At 43.6% G+C, this 22,739-nt stretch overlaps 2 protein-coding genes across 2 annotated transcripts in view; both read left to right on the forward strand.

Moving 5' to 3' along the window:
* The window catches only part of LOC306960576 (protein NLRC3-like), a gene marked incomplete at both ends in the record, with an annotated part of 115,704 nt that overhangs the window by 68,014 nt on the left and 24,951 nt on the right, over positions 1 to 22,739 (forward strand). The gene's annotated exons all lie outside the window — the stretch shown is intronic.
* Positions 8,772 to 17,039, forward strand: LOC306960435 (protein NLRC3-like; the record flags this gene model as incomplete). The annotated part of the gene is made up of 8 exons (XM_079552865.1): positions 8,772 to 8,836; positions 8,925 to 8,952; positions 9,620 to 9,764; positions 9,832 to 11,614; positions 11,679 to 11,846; positions 11,917 to 12,090; positions 12,760 to 12,806; positions 16,513 to 17,039. 8 exons carry the CDS (start codon positions 8,772 to 8,774, stop codon positions 17,037 to 17,039), a joined length of 2,937 nt encoding a protein of 978 aa, XP_079408991.1.

Raw genomic sequence — 22,739 nt, forward strand, 5'->3', positions numbered from 1 at the left:
CATTTCTAAAATCTAAATTCTAAAAACAAGTTTTTGAATATACTGATGGACAAACCACATTTTATTCAACTACAAGGAAAGAAAATCAGCTATAGGGATATATGACTTCAGAAAAACATGTATGATCAGTAACACAATACTTGCATCAGTGAGTTACTAAAAAAAACATTTCTTTCTTTGTGCGTCTCGGTGAGTGACGTAACAAATGTGATAAGTCACGTTTTTAGCCTGAGTCACAAACACTGGTTGAAGAGAGAGATGAAAAAACGTCATTATTCTGAGTCTGTGTCAGCTTTGTTCATGTTTCTGTTCAAATGCTTTTCAAATAAAGGGAGTGTCGGTAAAAACGGTAGTCATTTGTCTGTTAAAGGAGTAATAATAATTCATTTTATTTGATGGCGCCTTATTATTATGGAGTGCCTTAAATGTGAGCGTGGGAGTTTGTACTGGATTATGTGGGTTATGTGGAGCCAGTGGAGTTGGATGATCCATAGTGTGTTGTGCTCTATGGATTTGGTTGGAGTGATTATTCTTGCTGCAGCGTTATGGACATTTTGAAATTGTTGTATGAGTTTTTGGGAGGGACCAGAGAGGAGAGTGTTGCAGTAATCCAGACATGATTTGACAAGGGCATGAAAAAGTACTTGGGTGGAGTGTTGTGAGAGAGATGGGCGGAGTCGGGAGATGTTGTGTAGGTGGAAGGAGGCTGTGTGGATAGTATTGTTTATGTGGGAGGAGAATGAAAACAGCCAGGGGCCGGAGGGTGTCCGGTTTGGGAGCCTCAGGATCTCATCTCTGCTTTTTGCGGATGATGTTGGCTTCAACGAACCAGGACCTTCAGCACGCTCTGGGGCGGTTTGCAGCCGAGTGTGTAGCGGGCGGGAGGAGAATCAGCACCTCCAAATCTGAGGCCATGGTTCTCCACCGGAAAAAGGTGGTTTCTCCTCTACAGGTCGGTGGGGAGTCCTTACCTCAAGTGGAGGAGTTCAAGTATCTCGGGGTCTTGTTCACGAGTGAGGGACGGATGGAGCGTGAGATCGACAGACGGATCGGTGCGGAATCAGCAGTGATGCGGTCGCTGTATCGGTCTGTCGTGGTGAAGAGGGAGCTGAGTCGGGAGGCAAAGCTCTCGATTTACCGATCGATCTACGTTCCCACCCTCACCTATGGTCATGAGATTTGGGTAATGACCGAAAGGACAAGATCGCGAATACAAGCGGCCGAAATGAGTTTCCTTCGCGATCCGAGATCGGGTGAGGAGCTCAGTTACCCGGGAGGAGCTCGGAGTAGAGTCGCTGCTCCTTCACGTCGAAAGGAGCCCGCTGAGGTGGCTAGGGCATCTGTTCCGGATGCCTCCTGGTCGCCTCCCGCGGGAGGTGTTCCAGCCATGTCCTAGTGGGACAAGGCCTCGTGGAAGACCCAGGACACGGTGGACTATGTCTCCGAGCTGGCCTGGTGTCGCCTCGGGGTCCCCCCAGAACAGCTGGAGGAGGTGTGTGTGGACCGGGAAGTTTGGGCATCTCTGCTGAGACTGCTGCCCCCGCGGCCCGGCCCCGGATAAAGCGGAAGAAAATGGATGGATGGATGGAATGAAAACGTAGAGTCCTGTATGACAACAAGGCTTTTAACTTGGGGAGAGATGGAACCAGGCAGCCGTCGATGCAAATATTGAAGGGTGGGGATTTGGATTAAGTGGATTTTGAGCCAATGAATATTATTTTACTTTTACTGCTGTTGAGTTGGAGTTTCTTTGCTGACATCCAAGCTGTAATGGCCTGTAAACAGTTGGTTAATGTGGTGGGGCAAGTGGAATGGGGTTTTGTGGACAGATAAAGTTGTGTATAACAATAAAACTGAATACCAAAGTAACGAGAAGTATTGCCGAGGGGACGAATGTAAATTTAAAACAAGAGTAGACCTAAAACTGAGCCTTGAGGAACCCGTAATGTCATGGTGATGAGGAAGATTTGATGTGTTTGACCTGAATGAATTGTTCTTTGTTGGTGAGTGAGGATGTGAACCATAGGAGAGCAGAGCCTGTGACGCTCAAGGAAAAGTGAGATATGGTATCAAAGGCAGCACTGAGGTCAAGGAGGATGAGAATGGAGAGGAGGCCTGAGTACACTGCACGAAGGAGGTCATTGGTTATTTTGACAAGAGACATTTCGGTGAGAAAACCGGATTGAAAAGGTTCAAAGAGATAGTTTGATTGAAGATAGTCCTGATGTTGAGCTGCAACTGTTCGCTCAATTAGTTTGCTGTAAATGGAAGGGGGAGGTTGTTATTAAAGTTGTCGGGATCTGAACCAGGTTTATTTTATTTATTTTTTTTTTTTAAACTTTGTTTATTTGAAGTTTTACAGAGATTGTGCAGAGTTTTCAAACAAATCAGATTAAAGACAAGGGAAAAAGAATACTGATCCAATCTCCTTAAATCACACACAAAACAAAACAAAACAAAAGCACACCAACCAACCAGCTAACTAAAAGCATGTCCAAAACATACACAAGAAAAAAAAATATAAAGAAAAAGGTATGGCGCCCCACAGGTAATATAGGAGAAAAAATAAATAAATAAAAAAGTTAATCCGGTACAGAGGGAAAGTTCATTTGATTAAGCAAATTAAACAAGGGATTCCAGGTCTGAGTGAATCTGTCAGAAGAGCCATGGGGCGTCATACGTATTTTTTCCAATTTGAGAAAATATAAAACATCCCTAAGCCAGTGGGTAACAGAGGGAGGTTGCGGAGATTTCCATTTTAGCAAAATGACCCTCCTTGCTAGAAGGGTCATAAAAGCAAGAGAGTTGCCATGTGAGGTGGAGAGGGAAGGTGGCCGATTAAGTATTCCGAACAAAGCACTCAAAGGGTTTGGGTCTATTGTCCTGCCAATCACTTTGGAAATAATACCAAAAATGTTGGTCCAATAGGTTATCAATTGTGGACAGAGCCAAAACATGTGAATAAGATTTCCTGGAGAATGTTGGCATCTGTCACACGTTGGTGAGATATTGGGATATATTTTGGATAGCCGAGACTTTGTGTAATAAACTCGGTGAAGGAGTTTACATTGTATAAGACAATGTCTTGCACATATAGAGGACTTATGAACCCGCTTTAATATTTGAGACCAATCTTCATCAGATATTCCTTCCCCCAAATCTCCCTCCCAAAGAACTTTGATTGAGCCAAGAGAGTCAGAATGTATTGACGATATCCCATTATATATAAGAGAAATGGATCCTTTCAAATTAGCAGAGGGCAAAAGCAAAAAGTCCAAAGTGGAATCTTCGGGCAAGTTTGGGAATGTAGGGAAATTACTTTGAACAAAACTGCGGACTTGCAAATATCTAAAAAAGTGTTGCTTTGGGATCGAGAATTTAGACGAAAGCTGCTGGAAAGAGGCAAAGATATTGTCAATAAAAAGATCTTTAAATGACCGTACACCATGTGTGGACCAAACCAAAAATGCCTTATCCGTTAGCGATGGGAGAAAAAAGTGATTATCTGCTATCTGATACCGTTTGAATTGTGACCAGATTTTGAGAGATGTTTTAACAATCTTATTCTTAGTATACTTTATTGTCGGACATTGAATTGGCAAATAAAGCAAAGCCGAAAGGGAAACCGGTTTAGCAGAGTTCCTCTCCATGATTAACCAGTCTGGAGGAGATGTTCCAGACTGAAGCCAATATTTAAGAGTTCTAATGTTTGTGGCCCAATAATAATATCTGAAATTAGGCAAAGCCATCCCTCCAAGCAACTTAGGTCTTTGTAAATAATGTTTGGACAACCTCGAGATCTTCTTGTCCCAAAGAAATTCTGAAATTAGTGTATCAATTTGAGTGAAAAAAGAGCTGGGTAGAAAAAGGGGGATACACTGGAACAAATACAAAAAGCGAGGCAGGACATTCATTTTTACACAGTTAATGCGCGCTACTAAAGACAGTTTAAGCAGCGACCATCGTTCAAAATCTTCTTTCACCTTAAGCATTAAGGGAGAAAAATTTATTTTAAACAAGTTCTCCGGTTTGTAAGGAACCTGAATTCCAAAATGTGTAAAATTGTCATAGGTTACTTTAAAGGGGAACCGACGCAGGGAAGAAACATTACAAGCTAAATTGAGAGGAAAAATCTCACTTTTATTTAGATTAAGCTTATAACCTGATAACTTGCCAAAATCCGAGAGTTGACGTAAAGCAGCGGGGATTGATGCATTTATGTCCGATAAGTATAAAAGTAGATCATCGGCATACAAGGACACCCTTGCCTCCAAACCATATCTACGTATGCCTGTGATTTTGGGGTTGGAACGTAATGCAATTGCTAAAGGCTCAATAGCTAATGCAAATAGAAGAGGGCTAAGTGGGCATCCTTGTCTTGTCGAACGATAAAGGCAGAAGTAATCAGAATAAGTAGTGTTTGTTCTAACCGAGGCTAGTGGGTTAGAGTAAAGTAGTCTGATCCAAGATAAAAAAGTGTCTCCCAAACCAAACTTTTTGACTGTATAAAACAAATAAGGCCATTCCACGCGATCAAACGCCTTTTCGGCATCTAACGAAATAAGTGCTTCTTGTGAATTAGTTGGTGAGGTGTCATAGATTATATTGAATAGTCTCCTAAGATTAGAAAAAGAATGTCTATTTTGAATAAAACCTGTTTGGTCTGGACTAATGATAGTAGGTAAATGAGACTCAAGACGTGTAGCAAGAACCTTGGATAACAGTTTAAAATCTACATTTAAAAGGCTTATGGGGCGGTAGGATGAGCAATTAAGGGGGTCCTTTCCCTTCTTCAGAAGAACTGAAATTGTGGCCTGGTTAAGCGTTTGAGGTAAAACTCCAGAAATAAGTGATTCATTGTACATGTCCAATAACAAAGGGGCAATTTTGTCTTTGAATGTTTTATAAAACTCTGTCGGATAGCCATCGGGGCCCGGGCATTTCCCACCTTGAAGAGACTGTATTGCAGAATTGAGTTCAACAAGAGCTATTGGTTTGCCTAAGTTATGGCTCGTTTCCACCAGCCCTACCCTTCTCTACTCTACTTGGTTTGGTCCTACTCTACTTGGCCTGGTTGTGTTTCCACTATTCTGTAGAATCTGATACTGTATCCATGGTTACCAGGGTGTATCCATGGATATGGCTTTGCTTTTGACTGTATCCATTGGAAACAGTACCTGCTTGGCCTGGTTAGTACCAGGGCCAAGCAGGTACTAAAAAAAGTACCAGTTAACTGTAAAGTGGGCTGGTGGAAACATTTCAAATGCAGGCAAAGTAGAGCAGGGTAGAGTAGAGTAGGGTAGGTGGAACCGAGCCATTAGTAGCAGTTTCCTGAGTGAGCGTGGGAATAGTTAAACCTGAGAAAAAAGTTTCAAAATCGTCACCTGAAGGAGTGCATTCAGATGTGTATAGTAAGTTGTAAAATGTTTTAAAGGTCTAATTAATTTCCGATGGATCAGTTGTTACACTTTGAGTTGTTTGGATTTTAGTTATTTGGCGAGAGGCGGATACCTGTCGGATTTGGTGTGCTAGCAATTTACTAGCCTTATCACCATGTTCAAAAAACCGAGCTCCTGATTGAAGCATAAGTTCAGTAGTACGGTAAGTCATAATTGTGTCAAATTCTGATTGTAATGAAACACGATCCTTATACAAATTCGGAGAAGGTGAGAGTGAATATATATTGTCTAGTTGTAAGATTTGCTCTCTCAAACTATGCAGCTTTTCTTGTCTCACTTTATTCTCATAATGTGTATATGAAATAATTTCTCCCCTCACATATGCTTTAAGCGACTCCCAAAGAAGAGAAGCAGAGACCCCTGAGGTTCTATTAGTGCTTAGGAAGAAATCTATTTGTCCTGAGACAAAGTTCACAAAATTATTGTCTGATAATAAGCGCACATTTGGACGTTCAGTTGTCATCATGCTTAGTTTGATGTCCATTACTAGAGGCGCATGATCAGAAAGAACAATAGCATCAAGACGACATGAAGTTATAGATGAAAGTAATCGATTATCAACTAGAAATAAATCAATGCGAGTAAATGTACGGTGCACAGGTGAAAAAAAAGAATATTCTCTTTTAGAAGGATTGAAAAAACGCCATGAATCAGTTACAGAGAATTCATCCATAAAAGACTGAATAACTTTAGCTGAACGTGAAGTGGCAGCTGGTTTTGCCCTTGTCTAAATTAGGATCGAGCCAACAGTTAAAGTCTCCACCCAATATCAAAAAATGCGTAGATAAATCCGGTATAGAGCAGAATAAGCGCTTAAAGAAGGATTCGTCGTCTGTGTTTGGCGCGTAAATATTAACTAGTGCAACACGGAAGTCCAAAATTGTCCCAGTGACAATAATGTACCTACCGTTAGCATCAGAAATAACCTGGTCTGAAACAAAGGGAACAGATTTATGTAGAAGAATAGCCGTGCCTCTGGCTTTACCGGAAAAGGAGGAATGAAATATCTGACCCACCCAGCCCTTCTTCAATTTTGGATGATCTGCATTTCGAAGATGAGTTTCTTGCAAAAAAGTAACCCGAGCACCAAGCTGCTGAAGGTGATGAAGCACTTTACTGCGTTTAATGGGGTTATTTAGTCCCTTGCAATTAAAGCTTGTGAACCGGAGGTCCTGTCCTATTGAGGAAAGCATAACATCTTAAATTTAAACAATAGGGTTGTATGGGGGCAAGCCTGAACAATTGGTCGACAATATAAAGGAAAAAATAAACCAAAAGGAAAGGTTGGCGTGTAAAAACAAAACAAAATGAAACAAAAACACCAAACATAAACATCTGAACTCTCGCAGAAGCATCCCCCCAAACGGGATGTGCGATGCCCACTCCACCCCAAAACACCCATAACTTAGCCTGCAAAAGGCCCTGGAGGAAGATTTCACTACAAACCCCTCCAAATGGAATGTGAAATATAATAATAAATAAAAAAAGATAGATATAAACACACCTTATTAGGTAAAAAAAAACAAAAAGCAAATGACACCTTGGTATATATATATAAAAAAAAAGAAAAAAAAAGAATAAAAGGTAGATAAAGTAAATAAATAAATAAAAGAAACCACTAAAATTACAGTCTAAAGAAATATTGGTAGTACAAAAAAAAAAATTATAATATTTAAAAAAGGCAATAATCTAGACATAAAGTAGTGCAGTGATAAATGATCACCCAAGAAACAAATCAAAAAACCAAAAAAACAGAACATCAAAATGAAAAAAGTGACAAAACATGACAATAACGATTAGTATAAATATTAGTAAATATAAAATAGTACTGGATATATCAATTAAGTGGACCTGCCAAAAAACAACATAATTCTGCCAGTAGAACAAGGAGAACACCCAAATTATAATATGTAATAATGACAGAGCAAAAAGTTTACCTCAACCGGTATGTTACCTAACCTCAAACGGAGTCTGGGACCACCACGGTTTTAAGACGTTTCAGCACAAAGTCCATAGCCAATGTTGGGTCTTCAAATTTGTGAGTTTGTCCCCTCGAAGGAGTGATATGCAACCTGGCTGGATAGAAAAGTCCAAATTTCACACCAGGACACGAGTGAAGCTCCTTCTTGACTTTGGCAAATGCAGCTCGCTTCTTGGCCACAGCAGCAGTGAAATCTGGGAAAATTGAAACCCTCTTTGCTTTGTAAAATAAAGGTCCAGACGATCCAGCTTTCTGTAGGATTTCGCAGCGCTGTTGAAACATATTCACTCTCACAACAAACGGGCATGGGGGCTCCCCTTCCTTCGGCTTAGGGCGGAGGGTCCGGTGAGGACGATCCAGCACTGGTTCCCTGTCCAAGCCTAGCAAGTTTTGAAGCAGTTTAGCAACAAACACAGTTGGACGAGAGTCTTCGGACCCTTCTGGGACACCCACCACTCGTATATTATTCAATTTCGACCTTCCTTCCAAATCTTCACATTTTTGCGTCAGGGAACCAACACGCTCGCTCAGCGAAGTTACCGTAGCATGTAAGCTAGTTAGCTGGGCATCGTGGTCAGTAGCAGCATCCTCGAGGTTTGCAATAGTTTGATCGTGCGCAAATATCTTTCTCTGTAATGGCTCACAGGCAGCAGAGATTTCCTTTCTAACTGCCCCAGATACAATCTGCTCAAACTGACTCACAAAGTCTGTACACATAGTCTCCATCATTGCCTCCATGCGGATTAGCAGCCGCTCGTTAGCATCGTTAGCATCCTGCTCGAAATCGGCTCCGGGTTCAGGCGAGCCTCCAGGCTGTGTGAGGCCCACCTTAGATGCGTCGGTCTTTGCTCTGGTGTTCATGATTGTCCAAAGGTTCACAGCTGGTTCAAGAATTAACTGACCGTAATCGTTATTAGCAATATGTGGTGTCCAAAAAGAAGTTTGAAAAAGGTGTTAAAATACATATAAAATCACATTCTAGCGGAGCGTCTGTAGATGCGTCTTACATGCTGCGCACTCCACAGCCCCCTCCTGAACCAGGTTTTTTGATCAGAGAAGTGACAGAGGCCCTTTTGAGTGAAGGCTGGACAAAACCGGTGGACTCGCTCCGGTCAGTAAGACAGGAGCGAGTGTGGGTAGACATGACTTTGCTAGTGGCGTGGGAAGTGGATCCAGAGAGCAGGTGGAGCTGACATGATGAACTTGGAGATTAGTTATCAGAGTAATCAGATTACATTGTCAATTAAACTGTGGCAACACTGTTTATGACAAATGAACTGTTATAGTTGAAGAAATTAAGACTGTGATGTTCTTCAGGTCTGTGGCTGAACATGGATCCAGAGCTCAGAGATGACGGAGCCCCTCCCTCTAAAACCACTGACCCCAAAGCTCAGAGGTGAGATCCACCAATGTTCTTAATATCAGAGACACTAACTCTGTTCTTTACGTCAGAGTCAGACCTAAAGTCTCTCTTGTGTTCACAGATCTGCTTCTGGGATCGGCCCAGTATCAGTGAGAAGTGATGGATCCAATAATCGATTGATCAATTTTAAAGGAAAACATGGTTCACAGTAAGTCAGACTCGGACCATTTTCTGTTAATAACATTTTAGCGTTTTCTGGCTATTTACCCACTTTTAATCAAGTGTTTGATAAAACTGCATTGTAGCTTCATTGAATCTAGCTCTCACCTGTTTATCATCACATGAACCAGGATCCATTTAATATATTTAAATTTTCTTGTAAATGTATTTGTTTGTGTGTTGTCCAGTGTTGACGTCAGACCAGACTGTTCTGAACCAGGCCCCGACTGTGAGTCCCTCAGGAGCAACTGGTCCATGATGAGCCCACTGATCTTCTCCTCAGATCTGTAAGATTGAGTTTGTTTAAACACAAGGACAGACAGTGGTTTAATGAGGTTCTGAAAGTGTGAGAGAAACAGCTGAATCCTGAGGTGTTTGTTGTGTCTCTGTCACAGAGTGGAGCAGGCTCCAGAGCTCAGAGCTCAGCAACATCACACTCAGCTGGACTCCATATTTAAGGTGTGTCCTTCACTGAAGTTTGGAGATGTTCAGATGAATGGACTTGTTTCACACAGATCTGACACTGACTGCATTTGTGTTCTTTCTAATGTGTCTGTGCAGCTTCTGGAGGAGGACATCTTCACTTTTGTACAGAAGGAGCTGAAGAAGCTCCACAAGGTTCTGAGCACAGATCACCCAGAATGCTTAGAGCCTGATGAGGATGGAGAGGCTTTTCTGAAGATCACTGTGAACTTCCTCAGGAGGAGGCAGCAGAAGGAGCTGGCTGAGCGTCTGTGGAGCAGTAGGTCCATTTCACTCAGTCATTTGATCTTCTCTGAGACTCAGGCTCTGTCTGTGTCTTCATTCAGGGAGATGTTCTGGAGTTCTTCAGCGTAAACTGAAGCGTGACCTGCAGCAGAAGTGTCGGTGTGTGTTTGAGGGTGTGGCTAAAGCAGGAAGCCCTGCCCTCCTGCAGCAGATCTACACAGAGCTCTATATCACAGAGGGAGGGGCCTCAGAGGTCAACCAGGAACATGAGGTCAGACACATGGAAACAGCCTCCAGGAAAGCAGGCGAAGCAGAGACAGCCATCACATGTGAAGACATGTTTAAAGGCCCCGCGGACACAGAGGCGCCCGTCAGAACAGTGCTGACAAAGGGAGTGGCTGGCATCGGGAAAACACTGCTCACTCAGAAGTTCAGTCTGGACTGGGCTGAAGGCAAAGCCCACCAGGACGTCCAGCTCCTGTTCCCCTTCACTTTCAGAGCACTCAATGTGCTGAAGGACAGGAGCTTCAGCCTGGTGCAGCTGCTCCATCACTTCTTTAGAGCAACAGAACAAGTGAGCAGCTTTGAAGATCTGCAGCTGCTCTTCATCTTTGACGGTCTGGACGAGTGCAGACTTCCTCTGGACTTCACCCAAACCAAGGCCCTGATGGAGCCCACAGAAAGCGCCTCAGTGGAGGAGCTGCTGGTGAACCTCATCAGGGGGAGCCTGCTTCCCTCCGCTCGCCTCTGGATAACCACACGCCCCGCGGCGGCCAATCAGATCCCTGCTGAGTGCGTCTCCATGGTGACAGAGGTGCGAGGGTTCAGCGACCCACAGAAGGAGCTGTACTTCAGGAACAGGTTCAGAGACGAGGCCCACACAATCATCTCCCACATCAAGACGTCCCGAAGCCTCCACATCATGTGCTTCATGCCAGTCTTCTGCTGGATCCTCTCCACAGTCCTGGAGCATGTGCTGAAGACCAGAGAGAGAGCAGAGCTGCCCAAGACCCTGACTCAGATGTACATCCACTTCCTGGTGGTTCAGGCCAAAGTCAAGAACATCAAGTATGAAGGAAGATCTGAGACAGACCCACACTGGAGTCCAGAGACCAGGAAGATGGTGCAGTCTCTGGGAAAACTGGCCTTTGAGCAGCTGCAGAAAGGAAACCTGATCTTCTACGAGAGTGACCTGAGTGAGTGTGGGCTGGACGCTGCAGCCGCCTCAGTGTACTCCGGAGTCTTCACACAGGTCTTTAGAGAGGAGCCAGGCCTATACCAGGACAAGGTCTACTGCTTCATCCATTTGAGTGTGCAGGAGTTTCTGGCTGCTCTTCATGTCCATCAGTCCTTCGTTCACACTGGAGTCAACCTGCTCTCCACAAAAACACAGAAGTCCACTCTGCTCAGAGTCAAACCTAAACTGAAACATCTGCACCAGACGGCTGTGGACCAGGCCTTACAGAGTCCAAACGGACACCTGGACTTGTTCCTGCGCTTCCTCCTGGGTCTTTCCCTGCCGACCAATCAGAGCCTTCTCCAAGGTCTGCTGACACAGTCAGGAAGTAGCTCCCAGACCAATCAGGAAACAGCTGAGTACATCAAGCAGAAGCTGAGTGAGGAAGTGTCAGCAGAGAGAAGCATCAACCTGCTCCACTGTCTGAATGAACTGAATGATGGTTCTCTGGTGGAGCAGGTCCAACAGTACCTGAGCTCAGGACGTCTGTCTGAAGGTGGACTGTCTCCTGCTCAGTGGTCAGCTCTGGCCTTTATCTTACTGTCATCAGAAGAAGCTCTGGAGCAGTTTGAGCTGAAGAAATACTGTTCTTCAGAGGAGGCTCTGCTGAGGCTGCTGCCAGTGGTCAAAGCCTCCAACAAAGCTCTGTGAGTGAGGTGTATGTAAGTATGAACCTTCTAAACTTCTCCTAAAACAGTGTGTTCTCTCCAGACTGAGCGACTGTAACCTGTCAGAGAGCAGCTGTGAAGCTCTGTCCTCAGTCCTCAGCTCCTCTAGTCTGACAGTCCTGGACCTCAGTAAGAACGACCTGAAGGACTCAGGGCTGAAGATGTTGTCTGTTGGACTGAAGAGTCCTCACTGTAAACTGGAGCATCTCAGGTCAGAGGGTTTACTCTTCATCTCTGTGAGTTTGTCATTTCTATGACTCTGTTTAACCCTGTGTGTTCAGACTGTCAGGGTGTCTGATCTCAGAGGAAGGCTGTGCAGCTCTGGCCTCAGCTCTGAGGTCCAACCCCTCCCATCTGACAGACCTGGACCTCAGCTTCAACCATCCAGGAGACACAGGAGTAAAACTCCTGACTGCTCTACAGGAGGAGCCCCACTGCTCACTCTCCACTCTCAGGTGAGAACAGTTATTACAGTTATGATGTTATCACTCTCATTTACCGTGTAAACATTATAATGGAAGAAACAGGATTTTTATTTCATTTGAGAAATCCATTTGGATTCTTTATGTCTCAGTGACATCAGCTCATGTGTTTGTGTTGATCTTTAAATAAAAAGGAGAAGCAGCGTTTTATCCTAACGTATGTGGACAGTTAACAAGTCGGCTCGTCCGGGAGACTCTTCAGAGTCTGTTAGCATTAGCCTTGTTCTCCAAGTTTGGTCAATGAGCTGAAGTTAGACTGATGTTATAAAGTCAGACACTGAAGTCAGAGGTTTTTATTGTGCACTTTTGATACAGCGACGTGAGCGCGGCTGAAGCACAAAAAACATTTAAAAATTACGCCTTCGCGAGTGAGAACATTTATTATATGTGTGTTTTCTAATCGCCTCAAAAAAAAAAAAAAATTGTGAGCACCCCCAAGAAAGACCTCATCACCCCCCACACAGCTGTGTACCTCACCATACTTTAGTATTGAGCTGAGCTTCACTGTTTATTTGTAACGATCAATTTAAAACAGGTCCCTGATTCCAGGGCGACACAATAACCCTGTAACTGTGAGGCTGTTTAGTTGTTCCTGTGTGACATCATCTGCATGCCCTGTTTAACTGAAGTGTGTTTTCTCAGACTGGATCCTGCTGGAGCTGAGTGGTTAAAACCAGGACTCAGGAAGTGTGAGTATAACGTTCACACAAAGCATTCTGGGAAACGGACAGTGTTTGGGAGAACACTTTAATTGTATTTAGTTTACAGATACTGAATACTTTCCTTAAATGTATGTGATAATGTATTCCATTAGTTTGTCCAATCAGAGTACTGTATTCTGAATACTTAAAATACTTTCATGTTGATTTTCATTATATTCTTGCATAAAAGCGGCGTATGGTTAAAAACGTGCAGCTACACTTGTTACACCGCCTGATATGAACTTATTTACCATTAATTCAGAATAAATTAAAACACTTTGCAAATGCCCACAGCCCAAAATAACAGAACTATTAATATGAAACTGAAGTATAATCATTAATTAACTGTGATGTATTCAGCCCCGCCCATCATCAGACCTCCTTAGGAGCATTTTGGGGTAAATTAATCTAGAGTCCAACGAGCTTCACCAATAGGGGTTATGCGCTAACGACTTCCACATTCCATAAGTGAGTAAACCACTTCCGGTCACCGTGTTATTTAATATGAGCAAGAACTTTTTAGCAGCTGAAAACACTGTCAGTTGTTTTACACATTGGAAAACGGGTCAAAATAGCTCCACTACGTAGAGCTACAAATTCTTCGCTGCTCAAACGAGAGATTCCAGGAGTAAAAGTTGCGTATTTATTGAATGCTAACGCTTGTGGACCCGTAGCTATCATTAAGCTAGCTTTAGCAGCTTCACCCGACACACTTTATTTATATTCATGTACTGCCCACGGACGTGTATTTGCATCGTCTGTGATCACAAACAATACACAAGAGCCAGTTTTAATAAAGTATATTCAACAGAAGACTTCGAACTGACGCGTTATTGATTTAACTGGACTGTTACGATGCTGTAGCTGCTCTTCTGTAGATACATTAAGCCTGTTCTGAAGCCTCTGCACACACTGCCTCTGGATACGATTTTCACATGTTGTATGTATATTTCACTGAAGGCTAAGCTGAATTTATGAAACAAAACTGGTTTAATCGATGCAGCCTCCGTGGTGGAGCTGCCTGTGCGTCAGGCGCATCTCTACCCATAAACTGATTACGAAAGGCACGGGCACAGCCTCTAACCAGAGAGAAAAGACACGTGCATATGGGTCAGCAATGGGTGTACTTTGTCAGGCCATTGTCATGTGCAGATCTTTTCACTGCGAAATCTTCCACAAAGGTTTTACTTAAAAGGAGGGCGAGCAGGGCCTTTACGAAACACTTTTGGTTTCGTATCGATTGGTCAAATATTTGAGGAGGTCTTCAAAATTTCGGATTGCAACTGAGCAGCATCCGTGTAATGGAGTTTATTTATGTGCGCCTTTACCGGTTCAGGGGAAACACGTGAAATCTGGCACTTTATGGCACAAAGTTAAGACGCAGAAGATTTCTTACCGGGCGGTCGCTGCGCGGAGCTCTTTTCCGCACCATGAGATGTGAAGCTTCGCGTAGCAAGTCCCCAAGAGCAGCTCCAACCAGGTAAAAGACACCAGCCTCCGACTGTCCACACAGGCGTGTTAAAGTCCAGAGCACCTGCTCCTCCCAAAGGCGTGTTAAAGTCCAGAGCACCTGCTCCTCCCAAAGGCGTGTTAAAGTCCAGAGCACCTGCTCCTCCCAAAGGAGTGTTAAAGTCCAGAGCACCTGCTCCTCCCAAAGGCGTGTTAAAGTCCAGAGCACCTGCTCCTCCCGATGCAGCTCGATCTTTATGAGAGAGACGTGAGCTTTTGTCCTTAACTTGGACCTGTACCGACCTCAGACTTCCAGATGCGCGTCTCTACAGCATTATCTTTGTCCAACATTTAGAACATTATTTAATCATTTAAATGCATTCATAATTATCATAAAAATATGAAGATTATTTTAACATTCAGAAACTTCAAGTTTTTTCTTTCAAATTTTAGAAACTTAAAAAGTTTCAATGTCACGTCTGCAAAATTAAAGCATATGCTGCACATGACGCACACACAACTGGAAGGATATATAGACTATCTTATGCAATCTTGTTGAACAGTTCAGCAGAGAGCGTTTATAACAAAATACAGGCTTTATTTTCCTCTTGTTTGGGAACAGGCATTACGCACAGGCTATAAATTTAACATGAAAAATGATTTTGGAAATGATATAATTGCCTAAATGCAACGTTGTCAGTCGAACCCATGTTGTTAGGCTCATCTCGTTTAGTTTACAAAATGACTGCGGTAAATAGTTAATGAATTCTGCGTTTTGCTGTTCCATGCTCTGCGTCTTTCCTCCGTGGAGGGGGAAAAAACATTGAGGTCTGCGCGGGGGCATCGGGACTTGTCCTAAAGTCATCAAGTCTTGACGCTGATCACTTCCATCAGAGGCAGGCGGGAGTTTGGCTTTTGCAGCTCACACCTGCAGCTTGCCCTGACTGATGCAGATGTGGAGCGGCTGCAGCCGCGCGTCCTGACGCACAGGCAGCTCCACCACGGACGCTGCATCGATTAGACCAGTTTAGATTCATGAATTCAGCTTAGTCTTCATGTGAAAATCGTATCCAGAGGCAGTGTGTGCAGAGTCTTCAGAACAGGCTTAATGTATCTACATAAGAGCAGCTACAGCATCGTAACAGTCCAGTTAAATCAATAACGCGTCAGTTCGAAGTCTTCTGTTGAATATACTTTATTAAAACTGGCTCTTGTGTATTGTTTGTGATCACAGATGATGCAAATACACGTCCGTGGGCAGTACATGAATTTAAATAAAGTGCGTCGGGTGAGGCGGCCAAAGCTAGCTTAATGATAGCTACGGGTCCACAAGCGTTAGCATTCAATAAATACGCAACTTTTACTCCTGGAATCTCTCGTTTGAGCAACGAAGAATTTGTAGCTCTACGTAGTATTTTGACCCGTTTTCCAATGTGTAAAACAAGTGACAGTTTTTTCAGCTGCTAAAAAGTTCTTGCTCCAATTAAATAACACGGTGACCGGAAGTGGTTTACTCACTTATGGAACGCGGAAGTCGTTAGCGCATAACCCCTATTAACTTCCTTTTAATTCAAACCTGAAACTGAGTCATGAACCACAGAGACGTGTTTAATGAGCCACGTCAGAAACTTTGATCCAGTCACTTTGTTTCAACACGTTTGAACTTGAAGAAAGTCATTTGAGTTTATTTTTAAAAATATTCTTAAATCAGAAATTTACAGGAACTAAACTAAAGTTACACCTTCATGAGTCTGAGACGTATTTTGTTCCTGATAAACCACTTTCTAAGAGTTTAAATGTAAATGTTCATTATGTTTCTTTATCTGTGACACAAACAAGAATTCAAGTTTTAATACGAAAGAAAATGTTTGTTAAATGTCACTTCAGATCATTCCAGGTTATGTGTGGCTACGTCACAAGAGAAACTAAACTGAAACATAAATAAATGAGCTCAGCTTCACTCAGACGATCCTGTGAAGCCTTTGGAACAGAAGCATTTTTACAGAACAATAATTAGAGCTCCTGTTTTATTCTATTGTCCGGGTGAAATGAAACTGTGGCTTAAAAATTAGCACAGTTTCATCATTTACTTATTCTTAAGTGAAACAACAATTAAATCGATCATGTATTTGTAGATAGGCCTATATATATTTGAATCTTTGAGTCCATTTCAAATCATTGTAAATGTCGTTCTCCTCTAAAGAGTGAACAGGGACTAACTGCTGCTGTGTTTTCTCTCCGTCAGATTTCACTGAACTCTCTTTGGATCCAAACACAGCTCAGATAAAACTCAAACTGTCTGACAACAACAAGAAGGCCACACATGTGAGAGAAGATCAGCCGTATCCAGATTATCAGGACAGATTTGAGTTCAGGCCTCAGGTTCTGTGTGACTCTGGTCTGACTGGGCGCTGTTACTGGGAGGTCCAGTGGAGAGGATGGGTTTATATATCAGTGTCTTACAGAAGAATCAGGAGGAAAGGACGAGGTTTTGACAGTTTGTTTGGAGGCAATGATCAGTCCTGGAGTCTGTACTGCTCTAAAGGTGGTTTCTCTGTTTTGCATAAAAACAATCAAACCCTCCTCCCTCAGCCCGGCTCCTCCTCTGGGACAGTAGGGGTGTATGTGGACTGTGCTGCTGGCTCTCTGTCCTTCTACACAGTCTCCTCTGAGGAACTGATCCACCTCCACACCTTCAACACCACCTTCACTCACACCCTGATCCCTGGGTTTTGGATTGGCCGTGACTCCTCAGTGTCTCTGTCAGACTGAGGATCAGAGTCTCAATTATACAGATTAGTTTGTCACATCAAATAACTAAACCGTATGAAGGGAAACTCTCGGTCACATCTTTGTCTTTTTCTAAATCCTTTTGTTCCAGAATCCTGAGTTCAACGTCTGTCATTAAAACGACTCAATAAATGAATGAATAACATTGATTTAAATATGTGACCAATGCAAAGTGGATTCATTATTCATCATTTTTTATTTATTTAACAATAAAATCGTCACTTCTATTACCATGTCGTTCATTTGTAAGTTACAAATTCCCAGATTTTTGTCTTTAAGGTCATACCTCAAACTCCTCAGGTGATTCTCGAATCGACGAGTCGGAGGAAGCCATTTTAAACGGTTGCCAAACCAGTCCCTCCAGGATTTTGCGATGTTGCGATCGCAACTATTAACGCAACATCAACCAAACTCTCGCAACTTTCCCGCAACTATTCCAATAATCCGCAATTTCCTTCACAACTTTTCCTTAACACCACAATTTATGGGCAACTAAAGTGAGTTTCTGATCATTTAAATATATTTTACTTGTTATGTTTTCACGTATTTGCCTCTGCTCCGCTTCCTCTCACTTGCCTGGGCCTGAAGCTCCGCCTCCTTTCACTCGCCTGGGCCTGAAGCTCCGCCTCCTCTCATTCGCCTGGGCCTGAAGCTCCGCCTCCTCTCTTTACAGCCGCTGTGAGCTCACATGGATCTCCTACCGCGCTCTGTCTGAGTTGCTTCTCTGCTGCTGGATCTTTCTTTGGCGATATCGGCTTTATCTGACAGATAAACGCTGCTTGTGCGTTTAGACGCATCTTTCCCTCGTGATGCGTTGGCGCGTGTGTGAGGGGCTGGCGCTTTTACTGCGTGAGCTTTAGGACTCACAGTTCTGTTGAACCGGAGCCGGAGCTCAATGTCCATGTGGGAAATAAACAATCGTCCTTTTGTCTGTTCTCCTCGGATTCTCATTCATGGCTCTGTCTCATACCCTGCGCTCACAGAAACAGGCCTGTTAGCCCCGCCCACTTTCTCTAGCGGAGATAGAATGATACAATTATCTAAAATAACAGATATTTTAAGTTTTTTATTATTCCCCAGAGTCTCTTTGGTTAAAACAGATGTAAAATATAAAGAAAAGTATTTTTTTTAATAGGGATGCACCAATATCACTTTTTCTAAAACCGATACGAGTGTGAGTACTTTGATTTAAGTACTTGCCGATACCGAATACTGATACCAGTACAAGGCATTTTCTTGAACATTCTTACTTTTTTCACAGCAGATTGGTTTGTAATTAGTTAATTTACTCATGTACATTTCCTTAAGTAAAGTAGGCTACACATTTAAGAGCAGTTATATTAGAATTGTGCTGATGCCATTTATTTATTAGGCCCGAGCAACGGACACGCAGTGTCCTGCGAGGGACTAATTAATGTCGATAACGGGGGACGAAAACGCAAGAATTCACGTAGCAAACGATAACTGATATGCAAGTAACAGGGGTCAAAATGTAGTGCTCCACAAGCTCTAATTTTGGGTGGGGCTAGCAAGAGAAAATAATAAAAGTTGGCTCTGTGGCGCCCCCTCAAACAGGCAGTTTACTCAACGGAAGACCGGTCGCAAAAAAAAATCAGCGTACAAAAGTGACATTGGCCAAGGACATAGACCATGTCAGGACATGTATTATGACCCCGCCCTAAATGCTACAGAAAGTCGGCCATCCCGAACCTCAAACCTTCAAAATCGTACCTCTCGAACTTCTGGCCCCGATCCTCGAGTTTCCAATGGAAAGCCTCCAATTTTGGCCAACATGTCCCAAACCCATGTGGCTTTCAAAATCATAGAGTTTTTTTTAAAAATCACCATTAGGTCCGTTCCTGGACCTAATGATGTGCAAAGGCAGCCGCTATCGCCAAAAACGCATTTAAATTGGCTTTTAAGTGGCTTGTAAGTGGCCCACCCATCCTCCGTGCAAATCGCCAGAGTTCTTTGACTGGCAGCATGTTGGACTCGGAATTCAGTTTTTTCTGGACTGTACAATCACAGGAAGTTCAGTCCGGCTGTTTCCTGTCCGCCTCTCTGTGTGTTCCTCGTGCTATATGGGTCGCACGACAACATTGCTTCACATATCGAGGGAGCACCCTCTCAACAAATCTTTGGACGGTCAGGGGAATTGACTCCAATTACAAAATGATTCAATATATCATTGCCCAAACTGTAATCCCGTTTTTGTAAATACACAACTTTCATAACATTAATGTAAAATCGGCGATGATGTTCACTCAGCCTGTGAAGCTTCATTGGTCGAGTGCTGGGTTCCCATGCGTAAGGTTGCTGGATTGATCCCAGCCTTGACACTTTTTTTTCCTTTTTTTTCTTTTGGACTCTGCACTTACTGGGAAGAACATGAATCACCGCCTATGGTTCCACCCTCAATAAAAACGGGGAAATAACCCCTCTCCTCCACTGGGGTGCTGGGACCTAATTTCGGCCCGAGAATTTAGAGAATCCTCGCCCTCATTTCTTTGTATGGACTTATAGCTCAGTGATAGTGTGGTCATCTCAACCTTGACACTTTTTTAATGCGTTCTCCTTTTACATGGGCTGCTGCACACTTGTCCAAGTTTAAAACACATGAACGCGGGGCGTTTCATAAGATATTTTTTCAGGTCAGCTTTCATTGGCTGTCCCTGTGTAGCATCATAGCTAGAGTGTTTGTTTCCCAGCCGTGAGACTGCTGGATCAATTCTGACCTTGACTTTTTTTTTTTTTTTTTTTTGGACTCGCCACCGAATGGGTATAACATGAATCAACACCTATGTTCCCACCCTCTTGAAAAACGTGGAAAAAACGCTTCCAGAATATGCAAACTAAAGACAAAGAAATTGTGGGACTTACAAGGGTCGAAAGCGAGCGGGGGTGGTCACTAGGGGGCAGTGCGCCAGGGGTGAGGGCCTTTATCGCCGTGTGCGGCTTTAATTAGGCCCGAGCAATGGACACGCAGTGTCCCGCGAGGGACTCATTAAAACCGTTAACGGGGGACGAAAACGCAAGAATTCACGTAGCAAACGTGAACCGATATGCAAGTAACAGGGATCAAAACGTAGTGCTCCGCAAGCTCTAATTTTGGGTGGGGTTCATGAGAGAGAATAATAAAAGTTGGCTCTGTGGCGCCCCCTCAAACAGGCAGTTTACATTGACCCAATGGCGGAGCGGTCGCAAAAAAAATCATCGTACAAAAGTGACATTGGCCAGGGACATAGACCACGTCAGGACATGTCAAAAATGATATTACGACCCCGCCCTAAATGCTACAGGAAGTCGGCCATCTTGGCCCGAACCTCAAACCTTCAAAATCGTACCTCTTGAACTTCTGGCCCCTGATCCCCGAGTTTTCGATGGAACGCCTCCAATTTTGGCCAACGTGTCCCAAACCCATGTGGCTTTCAAAATCATCAACTACATTTTTTTTAAACTATTGGGCGTGGTCATGACAAGGCCGCAACTGAGAGGCCATTTTCAGCAAATTTCAAAGCCTCATAACTTTCACAGACTTGGCCGGATTGGAACGGACCCAATCCGGCGCGCGTGCACATTCCCCACCTGGACCTAATGGTGGGCACACGCAGCCGCCATCGCCAAAAATGACTCACTGGCGCCCCCTCAAAGTTTTGATTTTAAAAATTTGTATAAAAAAAACGTGATGGTATGGAGGTGTGGAAAAAATCATACTGACCTTGTCTGTGATGGGGAACAACATATCAAAACCACGGCTCTCTGAGTAATGTCTTTGTGGGAGATAAATAATGGCCGAAAAATCGTTTCCATCATTATTATCATTATTACGTCTTTAATCTCGATTTTGACCCCCTGAACATTAACGAAAAGTCAATTTTATTTGACCAAATGATCAAAGTTGGTGTAAAATTTACTATTTTCAAGTCCGCGAAAGAAAGTGCCCAACGGCGCCCCCTGTGCACATTACATGGGCGGGAAAAAATTAGTTTCACGAAAGTGAAAACAAAGTTCATATTCTGATTCTCCATGTCACACTGATCAAAAAAGTCAATCACAACATGCCTCTATCTCGCTTTATTCTTTTATAATTAGGCCCGAGCAACGGACACGCAGTGTCCCGCGAGGGACTCATTAAAACCGTTAACGTGGGACGAAAACGCAAGAATTCAAGTAGCAAACGTGAACCGATATGCAAGTAACAGGGGTCAAAACGTAGTGCTCCGCAAGCTCTAATTTTGGGTGGGGTTCGCGAGAGAGAATAATAAAAGTTGGCTCTGTGGCGCCCCCTCAAACAGGCGGTTTACATTGACCCAATGGACGAGCGGTCGCAAAAAAAATCATCGTACAAAAGTGACATTGGCCAGGGACATAGACCACGTCAGGACATGTCAAAAATGATATTATGACCCCGCCCTAAATGCTACAGGAAGTCGGCCATCTTGGCCCGAACCTCAAACCTTCAAAATCGTACCTCTTGAATTTCTGGCCCCTGATCCACGAGTTTTCAATGGAAAGCCTCCAATTTTGGCCAACATGTCCCCAACCCATGTGGCTTTCAAAATCATCAATTCAAATTTTGTTCCATTATTGGGCGTGGTCATGACAAGGCCGCAACTGAGAGGCCATTTTCAGCAAATTTCAAAGCCTCATATCTTTCACAGACTTGGCCGGATTGGAACGGACCCAATCCGGCGCACGTGCACATTCCACACCTAGACCTAATGGTGTGCACACGCAGCCGCTATCGCCAAAAATGACTCACTGGCGCCCCCTCAAAGTTTTGACTTTAAAAATGTGTATTAAAAAAACGGGATGGTATGGAGGTGTGGAAAAAATCATACAGACCTTGTCTGTGATGGGGAACAACATATCAAAACCACGGCTCTCTGAGTAATGTCTGTGTGGGAGATAAATAATGGCCGAAAAATCGTTTCCATTATTATTAGGCCCGAGCAACGGACACGCAGTGTCCCGCGAGGGACTAATTAAAACCGTTAACGGGGGACGAAAACGCAAGAATTCACGTAGCAAACATGAACCGATTCGCAAGTAACAGGGGTCAAAACGTAGTGCTCCGCAAGCTCTAATTTTGGATGGGGTTCGCGAGAGAAAATAATAAAAGATGGCTCAGTGGCGCCCCCTCAAGCAGGCAGTTTACATTGACCCAATGGAGGAGCGGTCGCAAAAAAAATCATCGTACAAAAGTGACATTGGCCAGGGACATAGACCACGTCAAGACATGTCAAAAATGATATTACGACCCCGCCCTAAATGCTACAGGAAGTCGGCCATCTTGGCCCGAACCTCAAACCTTCAAAATCGTACCTCTTGAACTTCTGGCCCCTGATCCCAGAGTTTTCGATGGAAAGCCTCCAATTTTGGCCACCATGTCCCAAACCCCTGTGGCTTTCAAAATCATCATTTCAAATGTTGTTCCATTATTGGGCGTGGTCATGACCAGGCCGCAACTGAGAGGCCATTTTCAGCAAATTTCAAAGCCTCATATCTTTCACAGACTGGGCCGGATTGGAACGGACCCAATCCGGCGCGCGTGCACATTCCCCACCTGGACCTAATGGTGTGCACACACAGCCACTATCGCCAAAAATGACCCACTGGCGCCCCCTCAAAGTTTTAACTTTAAAAATTTGTATTAAAAAAACGGGATGGTATGGAGGTGTG

Source organism: Gobius niger (assembly GCF_951799975.1).
Source record: "Gobius niger genome assembly, chromosome: 3".
Taxonomy (NCBI): domain Eukaryota; kingdom Metazoa; phylum Chordata; class Actinopteri; order Gobiiformes; family Gobiidae; genus Gobius; species Gobius niger.